General features: G+C 48.7%; 1 protein-coding gene and 1 long non-coding RNA gene across 2 annotated transcripts in view; both read right to left on the minus strand.

Moving 5' to 3' along the window:
* The window catches only part of LOC134984724 (zinc finger protein 260-like), a 172969-nt gene extending 155396 nt beyond the window's left edge, over positions 1-17573 (minus strand). The window contains exons 1-2 of the mRNA XM_063950231.1: positions 17477-17573; positions 5929-6276 (exon numbers count right to left, since the gene is read on the minus strand). Coding sequence (XP_063806301.1) covers positions 5929-6085 — 157 coding nt within the window. The 5' untranslated portion in view covers positions 6086-6276; positions 17477-17573. The remainder of the gene's footprint in view (positions 1-5928; positions 6277-17476) is intronic.
* A 130-nt stretch (positions 17574-17703) lies between these two features.
* Positions 17704-22935, minus strand: LOC134984722 (uncharacterized). The gene is made up of 3 exons (XR_010191771.1): positions 22854-22935; positions 20978-21169; positions 17704-17776 (listed from the first exon to the last, which is right to left on the minus strand). It is a non-coding gene; the product is annotated as an uncharacterized LOC134984722 (long non-coding RNA).
* Positions 22936-26007: the final 3072 nt, after the last annotated feature.

The following is a 26007-nucleotide window of genomic DNA, read 5'->3' on the forward strand; positions in this document are numbered from 1 at the left end:
TACTATTCTCAACACCTTGGTTATGAGAGGAAGAGGAGGAAATACATAGACCGACTGGAACACCCACGGAGTCACTAGGGCATCTACAGCAACTGCCTGAGGGTCTCTTGACCTGGTGCAATACCTCTTTAGATTTTTGTTGAGGCGGGACGCCATCATGTCTATCTGTGGCCGACCACACTGACTTGCAATCTGTGCGAAGGCTTCCTAAAGAAGTCACCTCTTGGATGCAGGTCGTGTTTGCTGAGGAAGTCTGCTTCTCAGTTGTCCACTCCCGGAATGAACTGCTGAAAATGCGCTTACATGATTTTCCGCCCAGCAGAGAATCCTGGTGGCTTCTGCCATTTCCACTCTGCTCTTTGTGCCGCCTTGGCGGTTTACATGAGCCACTGCGGTGATGTTGTCTGACTGGATCAGAATCGGTAGGTCGCGAAGCAATGTCTCCGCTTGCCGAAGGGCGTTGTATATGGCCCTCAGCTCCAGGATGTTGATTTGAATACAAGTTTTTTGACTTGACCCAAAGACCTTGGAAGTTTCTTACCTGTGTGACTGCTCTCCAACCTCGGAGGCTCGCGTCCGTGGCTACCAGAACCCAGTCCTGGATGGCGAACCTGCGACCCTGCAGAAGGTGGGCACTCTGCAGCCACCATAGGAGAGGCACCCTGGCCCTAGGGGACAGGGTGACTAACTGATGCATCTGTAGATGTGATCCGGACCACTTGTCCCATAGATCCCATTGGAAGGTCCTCGTATGGAACCTGCCGAAGGGAATGGCCCCGTAAGATGTCACCATCTTTCCCAGGACCCGAGTGCAGTGATGCACTGACACCTGTTTTTGCTTTAATAGGTTTTTTATCAGAGTCATTAGTTCCTGGGCCTTCTCTATCGGAAGATAAACCCCTTTCTGGTCCGTATCCAGAATCATACCCAAGAAGGGCAGACGAGTCGTAGGAACCAACTGTGACTTCGGGATATTGAGAATCCAGCCGAGTTGCGGTGACACCTTCAGCAAAAGTGACACGCTGTTTAACAACTGCTCTTTTGATCTCGCCCTTATTAGGAGATCGTCCAAGTATGGGATAATTGTGACTCCTCGCTTGCGTAGGAGCACCATCATTTCCGCCAATTACCCTGAAATTGGTAATGACAATACTGTACCATAATTCTCAGGTACGCCTGATGGGGTGGATAAATGGGAACATGAAGGTATGCAGCCTTTACGTCTAGATACACCATAAAATCTCCCCCTTCGAGGCTGGCGATGATCGATCTGAGAGATTCCACCTTGAATTTGAACCTTTTCAAGTATAGGTTCACAGATTTTCATTTTAAAATAGGTCTGACCGAACCGTCCGGTTTTGGGACTACAGCCAAGGTTGAGTAATATCTCCTTCCTTGTTGAAGGAGGGGAACCTTGAGCACCACCTGTTGGAGATACAATGTGTGAATTGTATTTAATATTATCTCCCTTTCTGGGGGAGAAGCCGGTAGGGCCGATAAGGAAAACCGGCGAGGAAGCATCTCTTCGAATTCCAGCTTGTAACCCTGAGAAACAATTTCTAATGCCAAGGGATCCACCTGTGAGTGAACTCAGATGTGGCTGAATAGTCGAAGACGCGCTCCCACTGGGGCGGACTCCCTTAGCGGAGCCCCAGCGTCATGCGGTAGATTTAGTAGAGGCCGGGGAGGACTTCTGTTCCTGGAAACTAGCTGTGCCCTTACCTCTGGTACGAAAGGACGCTCCTTGTACTTTCTTGTTATTCTGCGACCGAAAGGACTGCATTTGATAATGTCGTGCTTTCTTAGGCTGAGGGAATATAAGGCAAAAGATCAGATTTACCAGCTATAGCTGTGGAGACCAGGTCCGAGAGCCCTTCTCCACACAATTCCTCACCCCTGTAAGGTAAGCCTTCCATATGCCTCTTTTAGTCGGCATCACCTGTCCATTGCATGTTCCACAGGACATGTCTAGTAGAAATCTACATAGCGTTGACTGTAGAACCCAGTAGACCAATGTCTTTTTGGGCCTGTCTTATATATAAGACAGTATCTTTTATATATCCTAGGGTCAATAACAAGGTATCCTTATCTAGGGTTTCAATCTCCGCTGATAAGGTATCTGTCCACGCTGCTACAGCGCTATAAACCCATGCCGACACAATCGCCGGTCTGAGTAGTGTACCAGAATGTGTGTAAATGGACTTCAAAGTACTTTTCTGCATGCAATCTGCAGGATCCCTGAGGGTAGCTGTATCTTGGTATGTCAGCGCTACCTTTTTTGGTAAACGTGTCAATGCCTTGTCCACCGTAGAGGAGGATTCCCATCGTATACTGGCCCTAGCAGGGAAAGGATACGCCATGAGAATTCTTTTGGGAAACTGCAGTTTCTTGTCTGGAGATTCCCGCTCTTTTTCACACAATTCATTTGGTTCATGAGAGGGGGGAAATGTTATCTCAGCTTTCTTCCCCTTAAACATGAATCATCAGTGATATGCAAAACATCTTTTATTACAATAATCATATATTGAATACTTTTCTGCCAGTTTTGGCTGTAACTTTGCATTATCGTAGTCGACACTGGAGTCCGTGTCGGTATCAGTGTCTATTATTTTGCATAGTGGGCGTTTTGAGACTCTGAAGGTCTCTGAGACATAGGGACAGACATGGGTAGATTCCCTGTCTGTTCTCTAATCTTTTGTGCAATAAATTTACCTCAGCACTTAATTCCACATATCCAGTCAGGTGTCTGCGTTGTCGACGGAGACACCACACACACACATTTGCTCCATATCCTCCTTAGGAGAGCCTTTTACCTCAGACATGTCGACACACACGTACCGACACACCACACACTCAGGGAATGCCCTTTTTGAAGACAGTTCCCCCACAAGGCCCTTTGGAGAGACAGAGAGAGAGAGTATGCCAGCACACACCCAGCGCTATATGACCCAGGAAAAAACACACAATGTGTTTACCCAGTAGCGCTGTAATACTATTATTTGCTGCCAATTATGTGCCCCCCCCCCCTCTCTCTGAAACCCCCTTTCACCGTGGATAAGCAGAGGAGAGTCCGGGGAGCTTCCTCTCAGCTGTGCTGTGGAGAAAATGGCGCTGGTGAGTGCTGAGGGAGAAGCCCCGCCCACTCGGCGGCGGCCTTCTGTCCCGCTTAAATATAATAAAAACTGGTGGGGGCTCTTTATATATACAGTGCCTAGCTGTATATATATCTCTTTTGCCAGAAATGAGGTTTATATTGCTGCCCCGGGTGCCCCCCCCCCCCCCCCCCGCGCCCTTACAGTGACTGCAGTGTGTGAGGTGTGTGGGAGCAATGGCGCATGGCGCACAACTGCACTGCTGTGCGTTACCTCAGTGAAGATCATGAAGTCTTCTGCCGCCTGTGAAGTCTTCTTTTCTTCTCATACTCACCCGGCTTCTATCTTCCGGCTCTGCGAGGGGGACTGCGGCGCGCTCCGGGACGAACTCCAGGGTGAGACCTGTGTTCTGACTCCCTCTGGAGCTAATGGTGTCCAGTAGCCTAAGAAGCAGAGCCTTGAAACTCACAGAAGTAGGGCTGCTTCTCTCCCCTCAGTCCCTCGATGCAGGGAGTCTGTTGCCAGCAGAGCTCCCTGAAAATAAAAAAATCTAACAAATATACCAGTGGTTTCCAAACTTTTGTGAGTCACGGCACCCTGGAGTGTCAGATCTTTTATTCACGGCACCCCTAGGCCACAAGTTTCTTATTGAGAAATTTAGAAAAAAATATTAGATTAAGTAAATTATGTTTATATGTCATCCTTAGGGTCAGTTATGTGGTGAGGGATAAGATTTGCTTCTGTTTGTCCACATATTTTGTAACTGGAAGCCATCAGCACTGGTTTTGCCTATTAAATTGACAATAAATAGTTTGATTTGGTCCTTGACCACCAACCTGAGGCACCCCTGCAAGTGTCCCACGGCACCCCAGGGTGCCACGGCACACAGTTTGGGAACCACTGAAATATACTTTGTCAGCAAGCTCAGGAGAGCTCCCTGAAAAGCCCAGTCTCCTCTGGGCACAGTATCAAACTGAGGTCTGGAGGAAGGGCAGAGAGGAAGGAGCCAGTGCACACCAGATCTAAAGTCTTTCTTAAAGTGCCCATGTCTCCTGCGGAGCCTGTCTATCCCCATGGTCCTCACGGAGTACCCAGCATCCTCTAGGACGTAAGAGAAAAGTAGATAGAAATTTAGTGCTGTATAACCCTTACTCCATACAGTGGGATACAGGAAGACTCACCCCACTTCCAGGATCGATCAATACGTTCACGAACGCTGAGTGGATCCAGACGCTACTAGTGTACACTACTGCTCCGGTAACTTTTTAGTGGACACAGACGCTCAGTGAACGTTCGTGCATGCAGACGCACCCGTCTGCGACCCGATCTCCTAGCGGAAAACTTAGTGTATACAGACGCAGCGGCCTATGCTTGCGACAGAGTCCCCTTGTGGTAGCGTCAGACGGAAGTGAGGCAATCAGTTTATGGCGGGAGACACACGGAAACTGGTCATGAACTGGGGGAGGGGCGACCAGGAGAGAGTCTGACTCCCCACCACTGACATCAACCCTAGGGATCGCAGCCTCAAACTAATCCTAGTGCCTTATGATCCCTAAGGCTTAGTGCTGGAGCACCCGTGGTGGAGTGCCAGCTACTGTTTGGTAGTCTCCTCCCAATACAGTGCGGCTGTGTCCGTATTTCCCTTCTAAGTGGAACCAACGCCTTACCTTCTCCACATGTTCCGGCCACAGCCTGGTAACGTCTGCTGGACCTGCTAGTATAACCGAAACAGATGCCTGTCGAGACAGCACTTGTACCGTGGGTAAGCGTTGTTGTGTCCCGTCAGAGAGTTGTTGGAGCGACTCTTTCCAATATGCGTGTAAGACGCTGTTAGGAAAGATCACTCAAAAATCAATGTATTAAGACTATAAAAATAAAATGAAAAAAATCTTAGGGCTGCCAAACACAGCAGCCTGTGACCGTGGTCCGGACTCCTTCCGCACCAAACAAAAAACTGATTTGACTGAGTCGGTGGACGGGGATATATGGATGTGGAACCAGCCGGAGAAAATAGTAATGCAAGACACATTTATGTATGTAGTAAGACTACTGGGAGACCTTAGATTGAGCAATATTGGATCTGGCCATTACATTCCCAAAAGTCATAACCTCAGATCTGCACAGAGCAAGAACTATTATTCACAAGTAATTAGGAATGTGTTCATCAGGAACAAGTCCACAATTACCATCTGAAGGTTACACAATTATTTCAAGTCTACACAATTGATATTTGAAGATAAAGCCTTTAACAGAAAACTCCCCTGATGAAGTCACTATTGACGAAACGCGTTGGAGACACGCAATTTGGATTTAGAGTGAATTGGAGTGGATAAGAACAAGCCCGCCCATGCAAGGGTGACAACAAGTGCAAAACGCTTGTCTTATGATTATACAGATATGTACTTGTGATAAGCTTTTAATCTGTTTTACTTGAAGTTCTAGATTAAAATTTCATTTTATTTCTGAATCTTATACGAATTGTATTTGGTGAGCTCAGGTCTATTGTATAGCAGGAAATATTTCACACCTGCATCATCTAACAAAATGCATATAAATTAGACACTCCACAAAAAACAATACTAATTATATTATATACATACATATATACACATTTATATATAATCACTAATAATAAACTTCTGCTTGTTACTTTTAATAACATTATAGTGTTGTGTGTAATAACTCTCTACATGTGATATTTGTCATGGATAGCCTTATGTTAGAGTCACCCAACTGAGAACAGGGCTGATGGCAGGGGAGGGTGTAGGAGAAGAGATTGCTGTAGTGACTGAGCAAGGAGGATATGTGACTTCTGTAATAAGTGTTTATTACTCACCTATGCTGATATCTGTAGGGATTTCCTCCTCCTTACACTGCTGATCACCCCTCACATACGTCTCTTCTTCTCCCGCTATATCTTCTGTCTTTATATCAGTCACATACGTCTCTTTTTCCCCTTCTAAATCTTCTGTCTTTATTTCAGTCACATACATCTCTTCTTCTCCCTCTATATCTTCTGCCTTTATAGTAGTCACATACGTCTCTTCTTCTCCCTCTATATCTTCTGCCTTTATATCAGTCACATACGTCTCTTCTTCTTCCTCTATATCTTCTGCCTTTATATCAGTCACATACGTCTCTTCTTCTCCCTCTGTATCTTCTGCCTTAATATCAGACAGACATTCTACCTAAATAACCAGAAAAAAAAAAGGATTTATGGTAAGAACTTACCGTTGTTAAATCTCTTTCTGCGCGGTACACTGGGCTCCACAAGGATAACATCGGGTGTAGAGTAGGATCTTGATCCGGGGCACCAACAGGCTCAAAGCTTTTGACTGTTCCCAAGATGCACTGTGCCGCCTCCTCTATAACCCCGCCTCCGTGCACAGGAGCTCAGTTTCGTTAACCAGCCCAATGTAGTAGCAGGTATCAGAGACGACAATCGCTCGTAGCCAAGTACACCGTAAACTCACCACAGGAAAGGGTGTCAGCGGCTATGCCAATACCAACCCAAAGAAGATAAGTTTGTCAGGGTGGACGCCTTGCGGAGCCCAGTGTACCTCGCAGAAACAGATTTAACAACGGTAAGTTCTTACCATAAATCTTGTTTTCTGCTGCGGGGTACACTGGGCTCCACAAGGATTAACATCGGGGATGTCCTAAAGCAGTTCCTTATGGGAGGGGAAGCACTGTAGTGGGCACAACAACCCGGTGTCCAAAGGAAGCATACTGGGAAGTGGCGGTATCGAAGGCATAGAACCTTATAAACGTGTTCCAGCGGACCACGTTGCCGCCTTGCAAAACTGTTCAAGGGTCGCACCATGGTGGGCCGCCCAAGAAGGTCCAACCGACCGAGTAGAATGGGCTTTAATGGTAGCAGGAACCGGACGACCAGCCTGTGCGTAAGCATGTGCACTCACCATTCTAATCCACCTGGCCAAAGTCTGCTTAGAAGCAGGCCAGCCACGTTTGTGAAAACCAAACACAAAAAGAGAATCAGATTTCCTAAAAGAGGCAGTTCTCTTCACATAGATACGGAGACCCCGTACCACATCCAAAGACCGCTCTTTAGAAGACAACTCAGGAGAATTAAATGCCGGAACCACAATCTCCTGGTTAAGGTGGAAGGAAGACACCACCATAGGTAAATAACCTGGCCGCATTCTAAGAACCGTCCGTTCACGGTGAAAAATGAAATAGGGAGACTTACAGGATAAGGCACCCAAGTCCGATACCCTTCTATCTGAAACAATTGCCAGCAAGAAGAGGACCTTAAGGGACAGCCACTTAAGGTCAGCAGAGGCAAGAGGCTCAAACGGAGACTCTTGCAAGGCCTCCAAAACCACCGACAAGTCCCAAGGGGCCACAGGTGGCACATATGGAGGCTGAATCCGCAGCACACCCTGAGTGAATGTATGGACATCAGGTAGGGTAGCTATCTTTCTCTGAAACCAAACCAACAAAGCAGAGATGTGAACCTTGAGGGAAGGCAGATATTTGAACCTTGAGGGAGGCTAGACGCAGGCCTAAATCCAGGACCTGTTGTAGGATGTCAGGTCAGGTCTTGTCTGTGTCCCCAGAGGGGGCGCTAGTGGGTCAGTGGAGGTAGAAGGGAGAAAACTAGGAGGCTGGATGATGTTTCTGCGCATGGCGCAATGATATTTATTGGCAGATGAGATGAAACAGCAAGTTCACAAAACGGCAGTAAATAATAACAAGGAGAAAATGCAATGTCAATGGTACAGCGTGGGAGCTGAAAGTCTATGGTAACTGAAGCATGGTAAATGGATGAATGATAACTGAAGAAATGGTAACCGGTAGTGATGATAACAGAAGAACAGATGCTTGTGAAAATGGTTCTGGTTTGGAAACCAGTGCAGATATTTTAAACAGGAACTTAGGCAGTAAGATGTGAAATGGCAAACCTGGTAGCAGAGGCAGGAGTCTGACTTCACAGTGCAGGTATTGAAGCACTGGCAGCAGCAAGCTGTATCACAGGTGTTGGAATGAGACACACCTGGAGTCAGTCTCAACTGCAGGCTGAAGCACACAGGGTGGTGATAAGTGTGAAGCCTGTTTGCAGGTATTGCTGGGCCTTGAAGTTCCACGGAGCTTGTGCAGATAACCAGAGGTACAAGTCTTTAGCCAGAGAGCCAGGAACACAGGAGTAATGGAACAGATCCTTACACATGGGTCGCAGGAGTGACACAAAGTCCAGGATGCCTGCAGACTGATCCTGCAGTCTCTTATGTACCCCTGGGTTAACAGGCATTGGATGAGTGAGGGAAAGTGGGTGCGGCCAAGCACCGGATTGGCCGCTGTATGCTGGTTGCTGTAACTGTCATGGCGGCGCCCATGCCGCGGCCTAGCGGGAACGCGGCGTGCTACACGCCTGCTGTCACAGGAGCGTTCCCAGGCCCATGATGGCGTCCCATGGCAGGGACACAGGTGACAGGTGACCGCAGGGAGCCAGGACGGAGTCCGCAGCGGCGGACGGATGTCAGCCTGGTAAGTCGATTCCTGACAGTACCCCCTCCTTTAGGGGTGGACACCGAACACCCACGTGGCTTGGAAGGATGAGTGCTGTGGAAAACACGGACCAACCTTGGAGCATGGACATCAGATGAGTTTACCCAACTCCTCTCCTCTGGGCCATAACCGGACCAATCGACCAGGTACTGGAGACGTCCATACCGGCAACGAGAGTCCAGGATTTTGCCGATCTCGAATTCCACGCCCCGCTGAGTTCGAATTTTGGGACCAACTGGAAGAGAACTCTGAAAACGGTTCAGGACTAGAGGTCTAAGGAGAGAAACATGAAAAGCGTTAGGTATACGAAGAGAAGGTGGTAACTTCAGTTTGTAGGCCACAGGGTTGATGACTCTTTCAACAGGGAAAGGCCCAATGAAACGGGGTGCAAACTTCATGGACGGAACCCTAAGACGGAGGTTACGGGTTGATAGCCAAACCTTGTCCCCAGGTTTCAGGTGAGGAACCGCACGTCTCTTACGGTCGGCAAAGTATTTGTACCGGCTGGAGGCCTTTTTGAGAGACACGTGAATTTTTCTCCAAATGGATGAGAACTGAGACAGAGCAGTAGTGACAGCAGGAACATCCATATGAGGGAGTTCTTGGAAGTCAGGAACACGGGGATGTTGCCCATATACTGCAAAGAATGGTGTTGTTTCAGTAGCAGTATGGTATCGGAAGTTGTGGGCAAACTCGGCCCATGGGAGCAGATCGAACCAATCATCCTGGGAAGATGAAACATATAATCTTAAAAACGTCTCTAGTTCTTGATTAACTCTCTCTGTCTGCCCATTCGTCTGAGGATGGTATGATGACGAAAACTTCAGTTTGACCTGCATGGCAGCACAGAGGGCCCTCCAAAACCTCGCTACAAACTGTACCCCCCGATCAGATATTATTTCTGAGGGTAGACCATGTAAGCGGAAAATCTCCCGTAGGAAGATTTGGGCAAGTTTCGGGGCAGACGGGAGACCCTGGAGAGGGACAAAATGAGCCATCTTGGTAAATCTGTCCACTACAACCCAGATGGTATTATATCCTTGGGAAGGAGGAAGGTCGGTGATAAAATCCATGGACAGGTGTGACCAGGGACGACTAGGAACAGACAATGGTTGTAACTGACCTGCTGGAGACTGACGAGGAGTCTTATGCTGCACACACTTAGGACAGGATGCCACGAAATCCTTGATGTCAGCCTTCATCTTTGGCCACCAGTACGTCTCAGAGAGAAACTTGAAGGTCTTCAGAACACCAGGATGACCGGTGAACTTGGATTGATGAGCCCAAGATAGCAACTTGGAACGGAGCTCTGGGGAAACAAAAGTCTTACCAGGAGGAGGAGCCGGGGAGACTTGGGATGCAGCGAATACCACTGGACTCAGGATGGAATGAGGCACTGAGTCAGGCGTTTCCTCTTCGGATTCCATGGATCGGGATAGAGCGTCAGCTTTAACATTCTGCGAACCTGGGCGGAAATGAAGCTTAAAATTAAAACGTGAGAAAAACATAGCCCACCTGGACTGGCGAGGGTTAAGGCACTGAGCTGCCTTTAAATATAGCAGGTTTTTATGATCCGTGTAGATGTTAAACGGATGTTTGGCCCCTTCTAGGAGATATCTCCATTCCTCGAGAGCCAGCTTGATCGCCAGTAGTTCTTGATCTCCCACGGAGTAGTTAGCTTCTGCAGGAAGAAACTTGCGAGAATAAAATCCACAAGGGTGGACTTTCCCATCGGATCCCTTCTGGGAGAGGACAGCTCCAACCCCAACTGTAGAGGCATCTACCTCCAACTCGAACGGTCTGTTGACATCAGGCTGAGACAGAACTGGAGCAGACATGAAGGCCAGCTTGATCTTCTGGAAGGCTGCCAAGGCTTCTTCTGACCAGTTGGAATGGTTTGCCCCTTTCCGAGTCAGGTTGGTAATAGGAGCGATGAGAGTGGAGAATCCCCGAATAAATTTCCTATAGTAGTTGGCGAAACCCAGGAACCGCTGGATAGACTTGAGAGAATTTGGAATGGACCAATTGGCAATAGCTTCCAATTTTGTCGGGTCCATCTGAAGATCCGATCCGGAAATTATATAACCCAGGAAGGGTATAGAGGGTACTTCAAAGGTGCATTTAGATAGTTTTCCGTAAAGACGGTTCTCACGAAGACGTCGGAGAACTTCTCGGACTTGTAGACGATGAGATGGAAGATCTTGGGAGAAGATGAGGATATCATCCAAGTAAACAACGAGGTACTTATACAGGACATCACGAAAAATTTCGTTCACAAAGTGCTGGAACACTGCTGGAGCATTACTCAACCCGAATGGCATTACCAGGTATTCGTAATGGCCATCACGAGTGTTAAAAGCTGTCTTCCACTCGTCACCACTCCGGATTCTGATGAGATTGTAAGCACCGCGGAGATCTAACTTGGTGAAGATGCGGGCTCCTTTAACTCTGTCAAATAATTCGGTAATGAGTGGTAACGGATAACTGTTTTTGATGGTAATGTCATTGAGACCCCGGTAGTCAATGCATGGTCGCAGACCTCCATCCTTCTTTTTAACAAAGAAGAAACCTGCACCAGCGGGTGATGAAGAAGGACGGATGAATCCCTTCTGTAGATTCTCCCTGATATAGTCGCTCATCGCCTCAGTTTCAGGAACAGACAACGGGTAGGTGCGCCCCCTAGGTGGCTTCTTGCCAGGAAGGAGATCGATGGGACAATCCCATTCCCTATGGGGCGGTAGGACATCAGCAGCCTTCTCACTGAAAACATCTGAGAAATCTTGATAAGCTGCTGGGAGACTTGACTGTGTCTTAACTTCGGTAGACTTTATGGGACACACTTGGGCTAAACAGGATTGATGACACTGTGAACCCCAAGAGGTAAGCTGCAACGTTGACCAGTTAAACTGTGGATTATGTAGCTGGAGCCAGGGCATGCCCAAGACGATCTCCTGGGTGGCTTGAGGGATGACCAAGAACTTAATCAGTTCAGAGTGTAGGAATCCAACTCCCAAGACCACTGGGGCAGTTTGATGGGAAATATTCCCCTTGGAGATTCGACTTCCATCCACAGCGGTAATATAAACTGGACAGGAAAGTTCACAAGTAGATAAGCAGAATTTATTTACCGCAGCTTGGGTGATGAAATTTCCTGCAGCTCCACAGTCCACTAATGCTGATGCGGACTGGAGCCCAACAGAAGTCTCTAACGTCACTGGAAGGATAAGGTCTGGATTAGAAGGAGTTTGACAAAAAGATCCCAACTTGACTCCTCCTTTGCAAGTCAGGATCTGGCGTTTCCCGAACGCACTGTGCAGGAGTTAATCTGGTGGCCCGCAGCCGCACAGTACAGACAGAGTCTCTCACGTATTCTTCTTGCCCGCTCTTCAGGAGTTAGGCGGGACCTATTTATCTGCATAGGCTCGTCAGAAGAGGGAGACTGGAACTGTACAGAAGGTATTATCCTTGATCTGCGTGGCTCACTCCGAGCGCGTTCATTATTGCGTTCGCGGATGCGAGAGTCCAACTTAATGCACAAGGAGATCAGGTCAGATAATTGAACAGGAAGGTCGCGGGTCGCCAGTTCATCCTTGATCCGGTCAGAGAGTCCATGCCAGAAGGCTGCTACCAGGGCCTGATTATTCCACTGAACCTCAGCGGCCAACGTCTGGAACAGAATAACATATTGTCCCATACTACGGGTACCTTGGCAGAGTTGAATCAGGTCAGCGGAAGCTGATGTTGCACGACCAGGCTCGTCAAAGATCCGTCTGAAAGTTGACACGAAGTCTGTGTAGTTGTTAATCAGAGGGTCAGCACGTTCCCACAGAGGGGACACCCAGCTCAGAGCAGATCCAGAAAGTAAGGAGATGATGTAGGCAACCTTGGATCTTGGCGTGGGGAAATTATGTGGCAACAACTCAAACTGGATTTCACATTGGTTGAGAAACCCGCGACATAACTTTGGACTGCCATCATACTTGCTCGGCACGGGCAGGTGCAGACGTGACACTGGAGCTGATGCAGTCGGCATAGAGGAATTCACAGCACTGGCAGGTGCTGGAGTAACAGAAACAATAGGAGTGAGTACACTAGGCAGGGATTGCTGTAGTGTATCTATCCGGGAGGACATCCCTTGCAGAAATTGAAACATCTGCTGCTGCGCAGCCTCTTGACCATCCAGACGGGAGACCAGGTTTTGCAAGGCCTCTGACCCCACACTCCGTCCACCATCTGAGTCCATCGATCCTGGACTTACTGTCAGGTCAGGTCTTGTCTGTGTCCCCAGAGGGGGCGCTAGTGGGTCAGTGGAGGTAGAAGGGAGAAAACTAGGAGGCTGGATGATGTTTCTGCGCATGGCGCAATGATATTTATTGGCAGATGAGATGAAACAGCAAGTTCACAAAACGGCAGTAAATAATAACAAGGAGAAAATGCAATGTCAATGGTACAGCGTGGGAGCTGAAAGTCTATGGTAACTGAAGCATGGTAAATGGATGAATGATAACTGAAGAAATGGTAACCGGTAGTGATGATAACAGAAGAACAGATGCTTGTGAAAATGGTTCTGGTTTGGAAACCAGTGCAGATATTTTAAACAGGAACTTAGGCAGTAAGATGTGAAATGGCAAACCTGGTAGCAGAGGCAGGAGTCTGACTTCACAGTGCAGGTATTGAAGCACTGGCAGCAGCAAGCTGTATCACAGGTGTTGGAATGAGACACACCTGGAGTCAGTCTCAACTGCAGGCTGAAGCACACAGGGTGGTGATAAGTGTGAAGCCTGTTTGCAGGTATTGCTGGGCCTTGAAGTTCCACGGAGCTTGTGCAGATAACCAGAGGTACAAGTCTTTAGCCAGAGAGCCAGGAACACAGGAGTAATGGAACAGATCCTTACACATGGGTCGCAGGAGTGACACAAAGTCCAGGATGTCTGCAGACTGATCCTGCAGTCTCTTATGTACCCCTGGGTTAACAGGCATTGGATGAGTGAGGGAAAGTGGGTGCGGCCAAGCACCGGATTGGCCGCTGTATGCTGGTTGCTGTAACTGTCATGGCGGCGCCTATGCCGCGGCCTAGCGGGAACGCGGCGTGCTACACGCCTGCTGTCACAGGAGCGTTCCCAGGCCCATGATGGCGTCCCATGGCAGGGACACAGGTGACAGGTGACCGCAGGGAGCCAGGACGGAGTCCGCAGCGGCGGACGGATGTCAGCCTGGTAAGTCGATTCCTGACATAGGAAAGCCAATAGTTTGGCCGTACTAAATTTGAAAACGTCATGATTATGAAATGCACACCAAGTGAAGTAAGCATTCCAGACCCTATGGTAGTTCCGAGCAGAAGCCGGCTTACGGGCCTTCAACACAGTTTGAACGACCACCTCATTAAAACCCTTGGTCCTCAGGACGAAAGCTTCAAGAGTCACGCCGTCGAAGACAGACGGGCCAAATCTTGGTAAACACAAGGGCCCTGAACGAGGAGGTCCGGTCGTTGTGGAAGTAGAAGGGGATGATCCCACGAGAGACCCAGTAGATTGGAAAACCAGTGCCATCTGGGCCACGCTAGAGCAACCAGAAGCAGGTTTCCGCCTTCTTACTTGAACTTCCGTATTACTCTGGGCAGGAGTGACACCGGAGGGAACACATATGGTAGCTGAAAGTTCCATGGTATTGCCAGAACGTCCACGAACGCAGCTTGAGGATCCCTTGTCCTTGCTCTGAAGACCAGAACCTTGTGATTGTGTCGAGATGCCATCAGGTCCACATCTGGAAGGCCCCACTTGTCCACGAGGAGTTGAAACACTTCTGGATGGAGGCTCCACTCTCTCGCATGTACGTCCTGATGAATGAGAAAGTCCGCTTCCCAGTTTAGTACCCCCAGAATGAACACTGCCGATATGGCTGGCAGATGACGTTCCACCCACTGAAGAATCTATGATACTTCCCTCAATGGAATGCGGCTTCGAGTGCCGCCCTGATTGCTGTACGCCACCGTGGTGGCGTTGTCCGATTGTACTTAAACAGGTCTGTTCTGTATGAGATGCTGGGCCATTGTCAATGCATTGAACACTGCCCGCAGTTCCAGAATATTTATCGGGAGTAGAGACTCCTCCTTGGTCCACCGACCCTGAAGAGAGTGCTGGTCAAACACTGCTCCCCAACCTCTTAGACTTGCATCCGTCGTCAGCAGGACCCAGATGGATATCCAGAAGGAACGGCCCCTGCACAACCGTTGGTCCTGGAGCCACCAGCTCAGTGACAGGCGGACCCCCGGAGACAAGGAGATCATGTGAAACCTGATCCGGTGAGGCAGGCCATCCCACTTGGACAGAATCAACTTCTGCAGAGGGCGAGAATGGAATTGAGCATACTCCACCATGTTGAAAGCCGACACCATGAAACCTAGCACTTGCATTGCCGAATGAATCAACGCTTGCGGACGAGATAGGAAGCATTGAATCCTGTCCTGTAGTTTCAGGACTTTCTCCTGAGACAGGAAAACCGCTGGTTGTGAGTGTCCAATAACGCTCCCAGGTGTACCATGCTCCGAGCAGGAACCAGGGAGGATTTCGTCCAGTTGATCAGCTTTCATGCACTGGACCGTCAGATCGAGATGACACAGGAGAAGATCTGGGGAATTCGCCAGGATCAACAAATTATCCAAATACAGCAGGATCCTGACCCCTTGACGGCAGAGTGAAGCTGTCATGACCGCCATAACTTTGGTGAATACTTGGGGAGCCATTGTCAAACCAAAAGGTAATGCCCAAAATTGGTAATGTAGGTTGCCCACCGCAAACCTCAGGTACTGCTGAAGAGATACCGCAATAGGAATATGCAGGAAGGCATCCTGTATGTCCAGGGAGACCATAAAGTCCCCAGGCTCCAAGACCAGAACAATAGAGTGCAGAGTTTCCATACGAAACTTACTTGGAGACCCGCACATGCTTGTTTAAGGACTTCAGATTGAGAATGGGCCTTGAGGACCCATCCAGTTTCGGGACTAGGAACAGCGCTGAATAGTACCCGTTGCCCCTTTGAGCTAGAAGCACCTGTATCACCAGTCCGGTGGACAGGAGGGAGCGCACCACCGAATACAAAGTGTTTGCTTTTGCTGAATACAGAGGCACATCTGTCAAACAAAATCGATGAGGGGGACGATTCTTGAAGGGTATGGCGTAACCTCGAGTGACGACTTCCCTTACCCAGTTATTCGAAGTGCTCTGCAACCATTCCTGGGCAAAACCTAGAAGTCGGCCCCCCACCTTGGGATCCCCCAGTGGGAGGCCCGCCCCGTCATGTGGCAAGCTTGTCAGTTTTGGAAGCAGGCTCATGGGCGGCCCAGGCACGCTTCGGTCTGGGCTTGGCAGGTCTGGAAGCACGAGCTTGCTTTGGGTATGCCTGACCTTTTGCTTTTCCTGGAGGACGAAAGGGCCGAGAGAAAGTACTTTTAGCCTTCTGTGCGGAAGGAGCCATACTAGGTAGGCAAGCAGTTTTAGCAGTAGCCAGATCAGCCACAATCTTATTGAGGTCTTCTCCGTAGAGAATGTCTCCCTTGAAAGGAAGCACCTCCAGGGTTTTCTTGGAATCCACATCCACCGACCATCTCAACCAAAGGATATGTCTTGTCAAGACAGACATAGTAGCAGCCTTGATCTCAAGCACCCTGGCATCAGAGGCCACCTCCTTAAGGAATAGAGAAGCCGTGGTAATATACGAGAGACATTGTGGAGCATGCTCAGACGCATTGGAAGGCAGTTCCGCCTTAAGCTCCTGAGCCCACGCCTCAACAGCTTCAGCAGTCCAATGGTTGGCCTATACACAGCCCCTGTTAGGGTATAAATCGCTTTTAAACAGCCCTCCACACGTCTATCCGTCGGTTCCTTCAGGGAGGTGACGGTAGTTACTTGTAGAGCAGAGGAAACAACCATTTCCTCCATTACGTCTGCGGCCTCACTACCACGCAGTGTGGGAGAAGCCACAGCGTCGTTGCCACGTGTAGCAGACATAAGAGCGTGCACAATATCGGGCAACCTGGTACAAGGTGTAGCAGCAATATACCCAGCAAGAACACCCGGTGATGTGACTATGACGGCACAAACCGGGTGTTCAAGAGATATAAATCAATATGGTGACTATAAATCACAAGGAAAAATACACAGCAAGTATATCTTGTGATACAATCCTATATTATACAGAAAGACATCTGATACACTTAGTCCCTCAGGTATAGCAATATAGGAATAGCCCGCTGAGTGAAATACCCTTTACTAGATCGCTGGATCGCGGTAAAGTGCGGCCAGAGAGACCCCTTACCTCCCCCGTACCTGCGGCCCCACGATCCGGGAGGACGGCGGCGAGTGTGTGACTGATGTTGTGAAAGAACCGGAGCCTCCGCTGCAGTGACCCGGCAACCAGGGCGCGGGAGTATACAGCGCCGCTGGGGGTGATGGAGCTGCAGTCAGGGACGTCTGTGAGACGTTGCCGGCTGCAGCCCTGTTACTCTGTCAGAAGAATCTTCAGTCTTTTCCTTTACAATAAACCCATCAATAGGCTGCCTAATGCAGCACCCCTGTTATGTGACTGCTTACTGCAAGACTCCAACTTACTGACTGAGCTGTGCACGGAGGCGGGACTATAGAGGAGGCGGCGCTGTGCATCTTGGGAACAGTCAAAAGCTGTGAGCCTGTTGGTGCCTCGGATCAAGATCCTACTCTACACCCGATGTTAATCCTTGTGGAGCCCAGTATACCCCGCAGCAGAAAATACAATGGCATTTGCATAGTGATTAAACTGAGGTGAAACAGTATAATATCAGTGTATAAGTCACGCTGCTCTACTCTCACCCTAAATCCCACCTACCTGATCCTCCTGTGGGATCCTGTGATTCTCCTCTGTACAATCCTGGGAATACAGAGGACGGGGACATCTCTCTGGGGTATCTCTGTTACTGGGCCCATCTGTAGGAGACACACAGTGACTGAGTACAGTGTATATATGTGATTATCAGATGATGTGTGTATATAGGGGGCCCCCATACCTGCTCTACCCTGTACAATACATGACAGTCTCCTCTTACCCAGTGATGTGAGGGGCCGGTGATTCTCCATCATCACGTCCTTGTACAGACCCCTGTGTTCCTCTATATACTCCCCCTCCTGCATGGAGACATAGACAGTGACATCCTGACACCTTATAGGTACCTGACACACACAGTGATACAGTCATCACCCAGACACGTCCCCTGGTGTTACTGTATAATGCTCCATTCCCAGCAGTCACCTCTCCAGTCATCACCCAGACACATTCCCCGGTGTTACTGTATAATGTCCCATTCCCAGCAGTCACCTCTCCAGTCATCACCCAGACACATCCCCTGGTGTTACTGTATAATGCCCCATTCCCAGCAGTCACCTCTCCAGTCATCACCCAGACACATCCCCTGGTGTTACTGTATAATGCCCCATTCCAAGCAGTCACCTCTCCAGTCATCACTCAGACACGTTCCCTAGTGTTACTGTATAATGTACCATTCCCAGCAGTCACCTCTCCAGTCATCACCCAGACATGTCCCCCGGTGTTACTGTATAATGACCCATTCCCAGCAGTCACCTCTCCGGTCATCACCCAGAGACATCCCCTGCTGTTACTGTATAATGCCCCATTCCCAGCAGCCACCTCTCCAGTCATCACCCAGACACATCCCCTGGTGTTACTGTATAACGTCCCATTCCCAGCAGTCACCTTTCCAGTCATCATCCAGACACATCCGCTGGTGTTACTGTATAATGCCCCATTCCCAGCAGCCACCTCTCCAGTCATCACCCAGACACATCCCCTAGTGTTACTGTATAATGTCCCATTCCCAGCAGTCACCTCTCCAGTCATCACCCAGACACATCCCCCGGTGTTACTGTATAATGTCCCATTCCCAGCAGTCACCTCTCCAGTCATCACCCAGACACATCCCCTGGTGTTACTGTATAATGTCCCATTCCCAGCAGTCACCTCTCCAGTCATCACCCAGACACATCCCCTGGTGTTACTGTATAATGTCCCATTCCCAGCAATCACCTCTCCAGTCATCACCCAGACACGTCCCCTGGTGTTACTGTATAACGTCCCATTCCCAGCAGTCACCTTTCCAGTCATCATCCAGACACATCCGCTGGTGTTACTGTATAATGCCCCATTCCCAGCAGCCACCTCTCCAGTCATCACCCAGACACATCCCCTGGTGTTACTGTATAATGTCCCAATCCCAGCAGTCACCTCTCCAGTCATCACCCAGACACATCCCCTGGTGTTACTGTATAATGTCCCATTCCCAGCAGTCACCTCTCCAGTCATCACCCAGACACATCCCCTGGTGTTACTGTATAATGTCCCATTCCCAGCAGTCACCTCTCCAGTCATCACCCAGACACATCCCCTGGTGTTACTGTATAATGTCCCATTCCCAGCAATCACCTCTCCAGTCATCACCCAGACACGTCCCCTGGTGTTACTGTATAATGTCCCATTCCCAGCAGTCACCTCTCCAGTCATCACCCAGACACGTTCCCTGGTGTTACTGTATAATGTCCCATTCCCAGCAGTCACCTCTCCAGTCATCATCCAGACACATCTCCTGGTGTTACTGTATAATGTCCCATTCCCAGCAGTCATCACCCAGACACATCCCCTGGTGTTACTGTATAATGTCCCATTCCCAGCAGTCACCTCTCCAGTCATCACCCAGACACATCCCCTGGTGTTACTGTATAATGTCCCATTCCCAGCAGTCACCTCTCCAGTCATCACCCAGACACGTCCCCTGGTGTTACTGTATAATGTCCCATTCCCAGCAGTCATCTCTCCAGTCATCATCCAGACACATCTCCTGGTGTTACTGTATAATGTCCCATTCCCAGCAGTCATCTCTCCAGTCATCACTCAGACACGTTCCCTGGTGTTACTGTATAATACCCCATTCCCAGCAGTCACCTCTCCAGTCATCACCCAGACACATCTCCTGGTGTTATTGTATAATGCCCCATTCCCAGCAGGCACCTCTGCAGTCATCACCCAGACACATTCCTTGGTGTTACTGTATAATGCCCCATTCCCAGCAGTCACCTCTCCAGTCATCATCCAGACACATCTCCTGGTGTTACTGTATAATGTCCCATTCCCAGCAGTCATCACCCAGACACATCCCCTGGTGTTACTGTATAATGTCCCATTCCCAGCAGTCACCTCTCCAGTCATCACCCAGACACATCCCCTGGTGTTACTGTATAATGTCCCATTCCCAGCAGTCACCTCTCCAGTCATCACCCAGACACGTCCCCTGGTGTTACTGTATAATGTCCCATTCCCAGCAGTCATCTCTCCAGTCATCATCCAGACACATCTCCTGGTGTTACTGTATAATGTCCCATTCCCAGCAGTCATCTCTCCAGTCATCACTCAGACACGTTCCCTGGTGTTACTGTATAATACCCCATTCCCAGCAGTCACCTCTCCAGTCATCACCCAGACACATCTCCTGGTGTTATTGTATAATGCCCCATTCCCAGCAGGCACCTCTGCAGTCATCACCCAGACACATTCCTTGGTGTTACTGTATAATGCCCCATTCCCGGCAGTCACCTCTCCAGTCATCACCCAGACATGTCCCCTGGTGTTACTGTATAATGTCCCATTCCCAGCAGTCACCTCTCCAGTCATCACCCAGACACATCACCTGGTGTTACTGTATAATGTCCCATTTCCAGCAGCCACCTCTCCAGTCATCAACCAGACACATTCCCTGGTGTTACTGTATAATGCCCCATTCCCAGCAGTCACCTCTCCAGACATCACCCAGACACATCCGAAGGTGTTACTGTATAATGTCCCATTCCCAGCAGTCACCTCTCCAGTCATCACCCAGACACATCCCCGGTGTTACTGTATAATGTCCCATTTCCAGCAGTCACCTCTCCAGTCATCACCCAGACACATTCCCTGGTGTTACTGTATAATGCCCCATTCCCAGCAGTCACCTCTCCAGTCATCACCCAGACACATTCCCTGGTGTTACTGTATAATGCCCCATTCCCAGCAGTCACCTCTCCAGTCATCACCCAGACACATTCCCTGGTGTTACTGTATAATGCCCCATTCCCAGCAGTCACCTCTCCAGTCATCACCCAGACACGTCCCCCGGTATTACTGTATAATGTCCCAGTCCCGGCAGTCACCTCTCCAGTCATCACCGAGACACATCCCCTGGTGTTACTGTATAATGTCCCATTCCCAGCAGTCACCTCTTCAGTCATCACCAAGACATGTCCCCTGGTGTTATTGTATAATGTCCCATTCCCAGCAGTCACCTCTCCTGTCAGCAGCTGAATGATCTTGTTGTTGAGTTCCAGGATCTTCTGGTCACTGTCTCTCTCATGTATCAGTGAGTGAGGTGGAGGCACTGTGATGGGGCTGTGGGTCCTGCTTAGTCCACCTGACACACGAGGATGGCTGCTGGGTGTCTCACACTCACCAGAGATCTTCTTCACTACTGTGTAACCCTGCGAAATGGGGGAGACATTAATATCGCTGCAAATACTCCTAGATCCCTTCACCTCCCAGTCATGTACCTGTACTATAACTATAGATATAAGTGATGTCACTGTGATGGTCCCAGATCCCATCACCTCCCCAGTCATATTCCTGTATTATTACTACAGATATAAGTAATGTAAATGTGACGCTCCCAGATCCCCTCACCTCCCCAGTCATGTCTCTGTATTATTACTATAGAGATAAGTGATGTCACTATGATGCTCCCAGATTCCCTCACCTCCCCAGTCATGTCCCTGTATTATTATAGACATAAGTGATGTTACTGTGATATTCCCAGATGCCCTCACCTCCCCAGTCATGTCCCTGTATTATTACTATAGATATAAGTGACGTCACTGTGATACTCCCAGATCCCTTCACCTCCCCACTCATGTCCCTGTATTATTACTATAGATATAAGTGACGTCACTGTGATACTCCCAGATCCTATCACCTCCCCAGTCATGTCTCTGTATTATTACTATAGATATAAGTGATGTCACTATGATGCTCCCAGATCCCCTCACCTCCCCAGTCATGTTCCTGTATTATTATTATAGATATGTTATGTCACTGTGACACTCCCAGAAGTCTGATATACATTTAATTCATACTGCTCCAATTATCATCTGTTACACATGCCAGGGATATTATGGTCTCTGCTTTAATACATCCTAGATTTTGAGCAATATTTTCAATCCCCAGAGTATCCCTTATCCAAAATGCTTGGGACCAGAGGTATTTTGGATATCGGATTATTCCGTATTTTGGAATAATTGCATACTATAATGAGATATCATGGTGATGGAACCCAAGTCTAAGCACAGAACGCATTTATGTTACATATACACATTATACACACAGCCTGAAGGTCATTTTAGCCAATATTGTTTTATAACTTTGTGCATTGAACAAAGTTTGTGTACATTGAGCCATCAAAAAAGAAAGGTTTCACTATTTCACTCTCACTCAAAAAAAGTCTGTATTTCCGAATATTTGGATATTGGATACTCAACCTGTAGTAATAATAATAATAATAATAACAACGACACTAAAGGCTGCACCCCAATAAAAAAATAATAACAAATGTATTTAAAAGCAGGACACCACAGACCATTCCTCCTGTATTGTAGGACATCACCATCACTCCCAATGTATAATAATAATAATACCAGGACACCACAAGATGCTGTCCCTGTATAATAATAACTGTACACAAAAACCTGCTCCCCCTGTATAACACTAATAACAACAGCACACCCCATTCTGCTCTCCCTTTATATTAATAATAAAATCACACAATAGGCTGCTCCACCAGTAAAAATATAATAGGACACTACAAGTAGCTCCCCATCTATAATAATAATAGGACACAACAGGCCGCTCCACCTGTATAATAATAAAAACAGGACACCACACGCCGCTCCCCCTGTATTATTATTATAATGATAATAATAATAATAACAACAACAATAACAATAACAGGACACCAAAGGCTGCTCCTCCTGTATAATAATAATAATAATAGGACACCACAGGCTGCTCCCACTGTATAGTAATAATAACAGGACACAAATGGCTGCTCCACCTGTTTAATAATAATATCAGGACACTACAGGCTGCTCCCCCTGTATAGTAAGACGCCATTACCTGATCTCAACGGACACTGGAAGGCTGCAGCAGTCGATGAAAACTCACTTCCTGTATGTGGAACGCACAATCCGGAAGTAAGGTGGAACGCACAGATAGGAAGTAGGGCATGATTGGCAAAAGCTGCTTCCTGGTTATTGGCCCCTCCCCTCCTTCACCCCGCCCGCAGCTCCGCCCCCAGTAATGACAAAAACCATAAAAGTCCTCAGTGCAGAAGGCCGGCGGCCATTTTATGGTAGACCAGTCCGGCATCAACTGCAGCAGCAATAGGTTCCCTGGCCGTGTAGTGACGTCAGGAGCGGCGGCCATTTTCCCCTGGTCTGAGCTCCGCCTTCCTTCTATCATTCCCACAAGGCAGCAGGAGCAGAGAGCAGCCATTGCTGTGTCTGGCAGCAGGTAATGATATTATTATTATTCTATAGGCTGAGCAGCTCTGGTGTCAGGTTCTGTACTACAGGGGGAGCAGCCTCTGGTGCCTTGTTATAGTGCAGCTGGAGCAGCCTCTGGTGCTGCATTATCCCTGTACAGGTGGCTGACACTCTAGTGTCCTATTACTGTAATACAGGTGGCGCAGACCCCGCCGTTACCGTAATACAGGCGGCGCAGACCCCGCCATTACCATAATACAGGTAGCGCAGACCCCGCCGTTACCGTAATACAGGTGGCGCAGACCCCACCTTTACCGTAATACAGGTGGCGCAGACCCCGCCGTTCCCGTAATACAGGTGGCGCAGACCCAGCCGTTCCCGTAATGCAGGTGGCGCAGACCCCGCCTTTACCTTAATACAGGTGGTGGAGATCCCGCCGTTACCGTAATACTGTGGCGCAGACCCCGCCATTACCGTAATACAGGCGTCGCAAACCCCGCCGTTACCGTATTACCGGTGGCGCAGCCCCTGCCGTTTCTGTAATTAAGGTGGCGCAGCCCCTGCCGTAACCGTAATATAGGTGGCGCCGACCCCGCCATTACCGTAATACAGTGGCGCAGACCCCGCCGTTACTGTAATACAGTGGCGCAGACCCCGCCGTTACCGTAATACAGGAGGTGCAGACCCCGCTGTTACCGTAATACAGGTGGCGCAAACCCAGGCGTTACCGTAATACAAGCGGCGTAGACCCTGGAGTTACCGTAATACAGGTGGCGCAGACCACGCTGTTGCCGTAATACAGGTGGCGCAGACCCCGCCGTTACCGTAATACAGGTGGCGCTGACCCCTCCGTTATTGTATTTCCATAAACGGAACATTACAGGTGTTGTGTCCTTTGGCATTGTACTATACAGAGGGAGCGGCCTGTGTTGTATTAATATTCAGGGGAGCAGCATATGTTGTCATAATATACAGGGGTAGCATCCTGTGCTGTCATAGTATACAGGGGAAGCGGCCTGTATTGTCATAATATACAGGGGTAGCATCCTGTGCTGTCATAGTATACAGGAGGAGCGGCCTGTGTTGTCATCCTGTGCTGTCATAGTATACAGGGGGAGCGGCCTGTATTGTCATAATATACAGGGGTAGCATCCTGTGCTGTCATTGTATACAGGAGGAGCGGCCTGTGCTGTCATAGTATACAGGGGGAGCAACCTGTGGTGACTTGTTACTGTTATTATATAGGGAGAGCAGCATGTATTGGCTTTCTATACAGAAGGAGTGGCCTGTGCTGTCATAGTATACAGGGGTAGCATCCTGTGCTGTCATAGTATACAGGAGGAGCGGCCTGTGTTGTCATAATATACAGTGGTTGCATCCTGTGCTGTCATAGTATACAGGGGGAGCGGCCTGTATTGTCATAATATGCAGGGGTATCATTCTGTGCCGTCATTGAATACAGGGGGAGCGGCCTGTGCTGTCATAGTATACAGGGGGAGGGGCCTGTGGTGTCTTGTTACTATTATTATATAGGGAGAGCAGCATGTATTGGCTTTCTATACAGAAGGAGTGGCCTGTGCTGTCATATTACAGGGGAAGTATCCTGTGCTGTCATAGTATACAGGGGGAGCGGTCTGTGTTGTCATAATATACAGGGGTAGCATCCTGTGCTGTCATAGTATACAGTGGGAGCGGCCTGTGTTGTCATAATATACAGGGCTATCATCCTGTGCCGTCATTGTATACAGGGGTAGTGGCATAATATACAGCGGTAGCGTCCTGTACTGTCATAGTATACAGGAGGAGCGACCTGTGTTGCCATAATATACAGGGGGAGCAGCCTGTGCTGTCTTGTTACTATTATTATATAGGGTGAGCAGTATGTATTGGCTTTCTATACAGAAGGAGTGGCCTGTGCTGTCATAGTATACAGGGGTAGCATCCTGTGCTGTCATAGTATACAGGAGGAGCGGCCTGTGTTGTCATAATATACAGTGGTTGCATCCTGTGCTGTCATAGTATACAGGGGGAGCGGCCTGTATTGTCATAATATGCAGGGGTATCATTCTGTGCCGTCATTGAATACAGGGGGGAGCAGCCTGTGCTGTCATAGTATACAGGGGGAGGGGCCTGTGGTGTCTTGTTACTATTATTATATAGGGAGAGCAGCATGTATTGGCTTTCTATACAGAAGGAGTGGCCTGTGCTGTCATTGTATACAGGGGGAGCGGCCTGTGTTGCTAAAATATACAGGGTAGCAGCCTGTGTTTTCATAGAATACAGGAGGAGTGGCCTGTGTTTTCATAATATACAAGGGTAGCATCATGGGCTGTCATAGTATACAGGGGGAGCGGTCTGTATTAACATAATATACAGGGGTAGCATCATATGCTGTCATAGTATACAGGGGGAGTGGCCTGTCTTTACATAATATACAGGGGTAGCATCATCTGCTGTCATAGTATACAGGGGGAGCATCCTGTGCTTTCATAGTATACAGGGGGTGCGGCATGTGTTGTCATAATATACAGGGGTAGTATCCTGTGCCATCATTGTGTACAGGGGTAGTAGCATAATGTACAGGGGCAGCATCCTGTACTGTCATAGTATACAGGAGTAGTGGCCTGTATTGTCATAATATACAGGGTTATCATTCTGTGCCGTCATTGAATACAGGGGGCTGGCCTGTGCTGTCATAGTATACAGGGGGAGGGGCCTGTGGTGTCTTGTTACTATTATTATATAGGGTGAGCAGCATGTATTGGCTTTCTATACAGAAGGAGCGG

Source organism: Pseudophryne corroboree, assembly GCF_028390025.1.
Source record: "Pseudophryne corroboree isolate aPseCor3 chromosome 3 unlocalized genomic scaffold, aPseCor3.hap2 SUPER_3_unloc_77, whole genome shotgun sequence".
NCBI classification, from domain to species: domain Eukaryota; kingdom Metazoa; phylum Chordata; class Amphibia; order Anura; family Myobatrachidae; genus Pseudophryne; species Pseudophryne corroboree.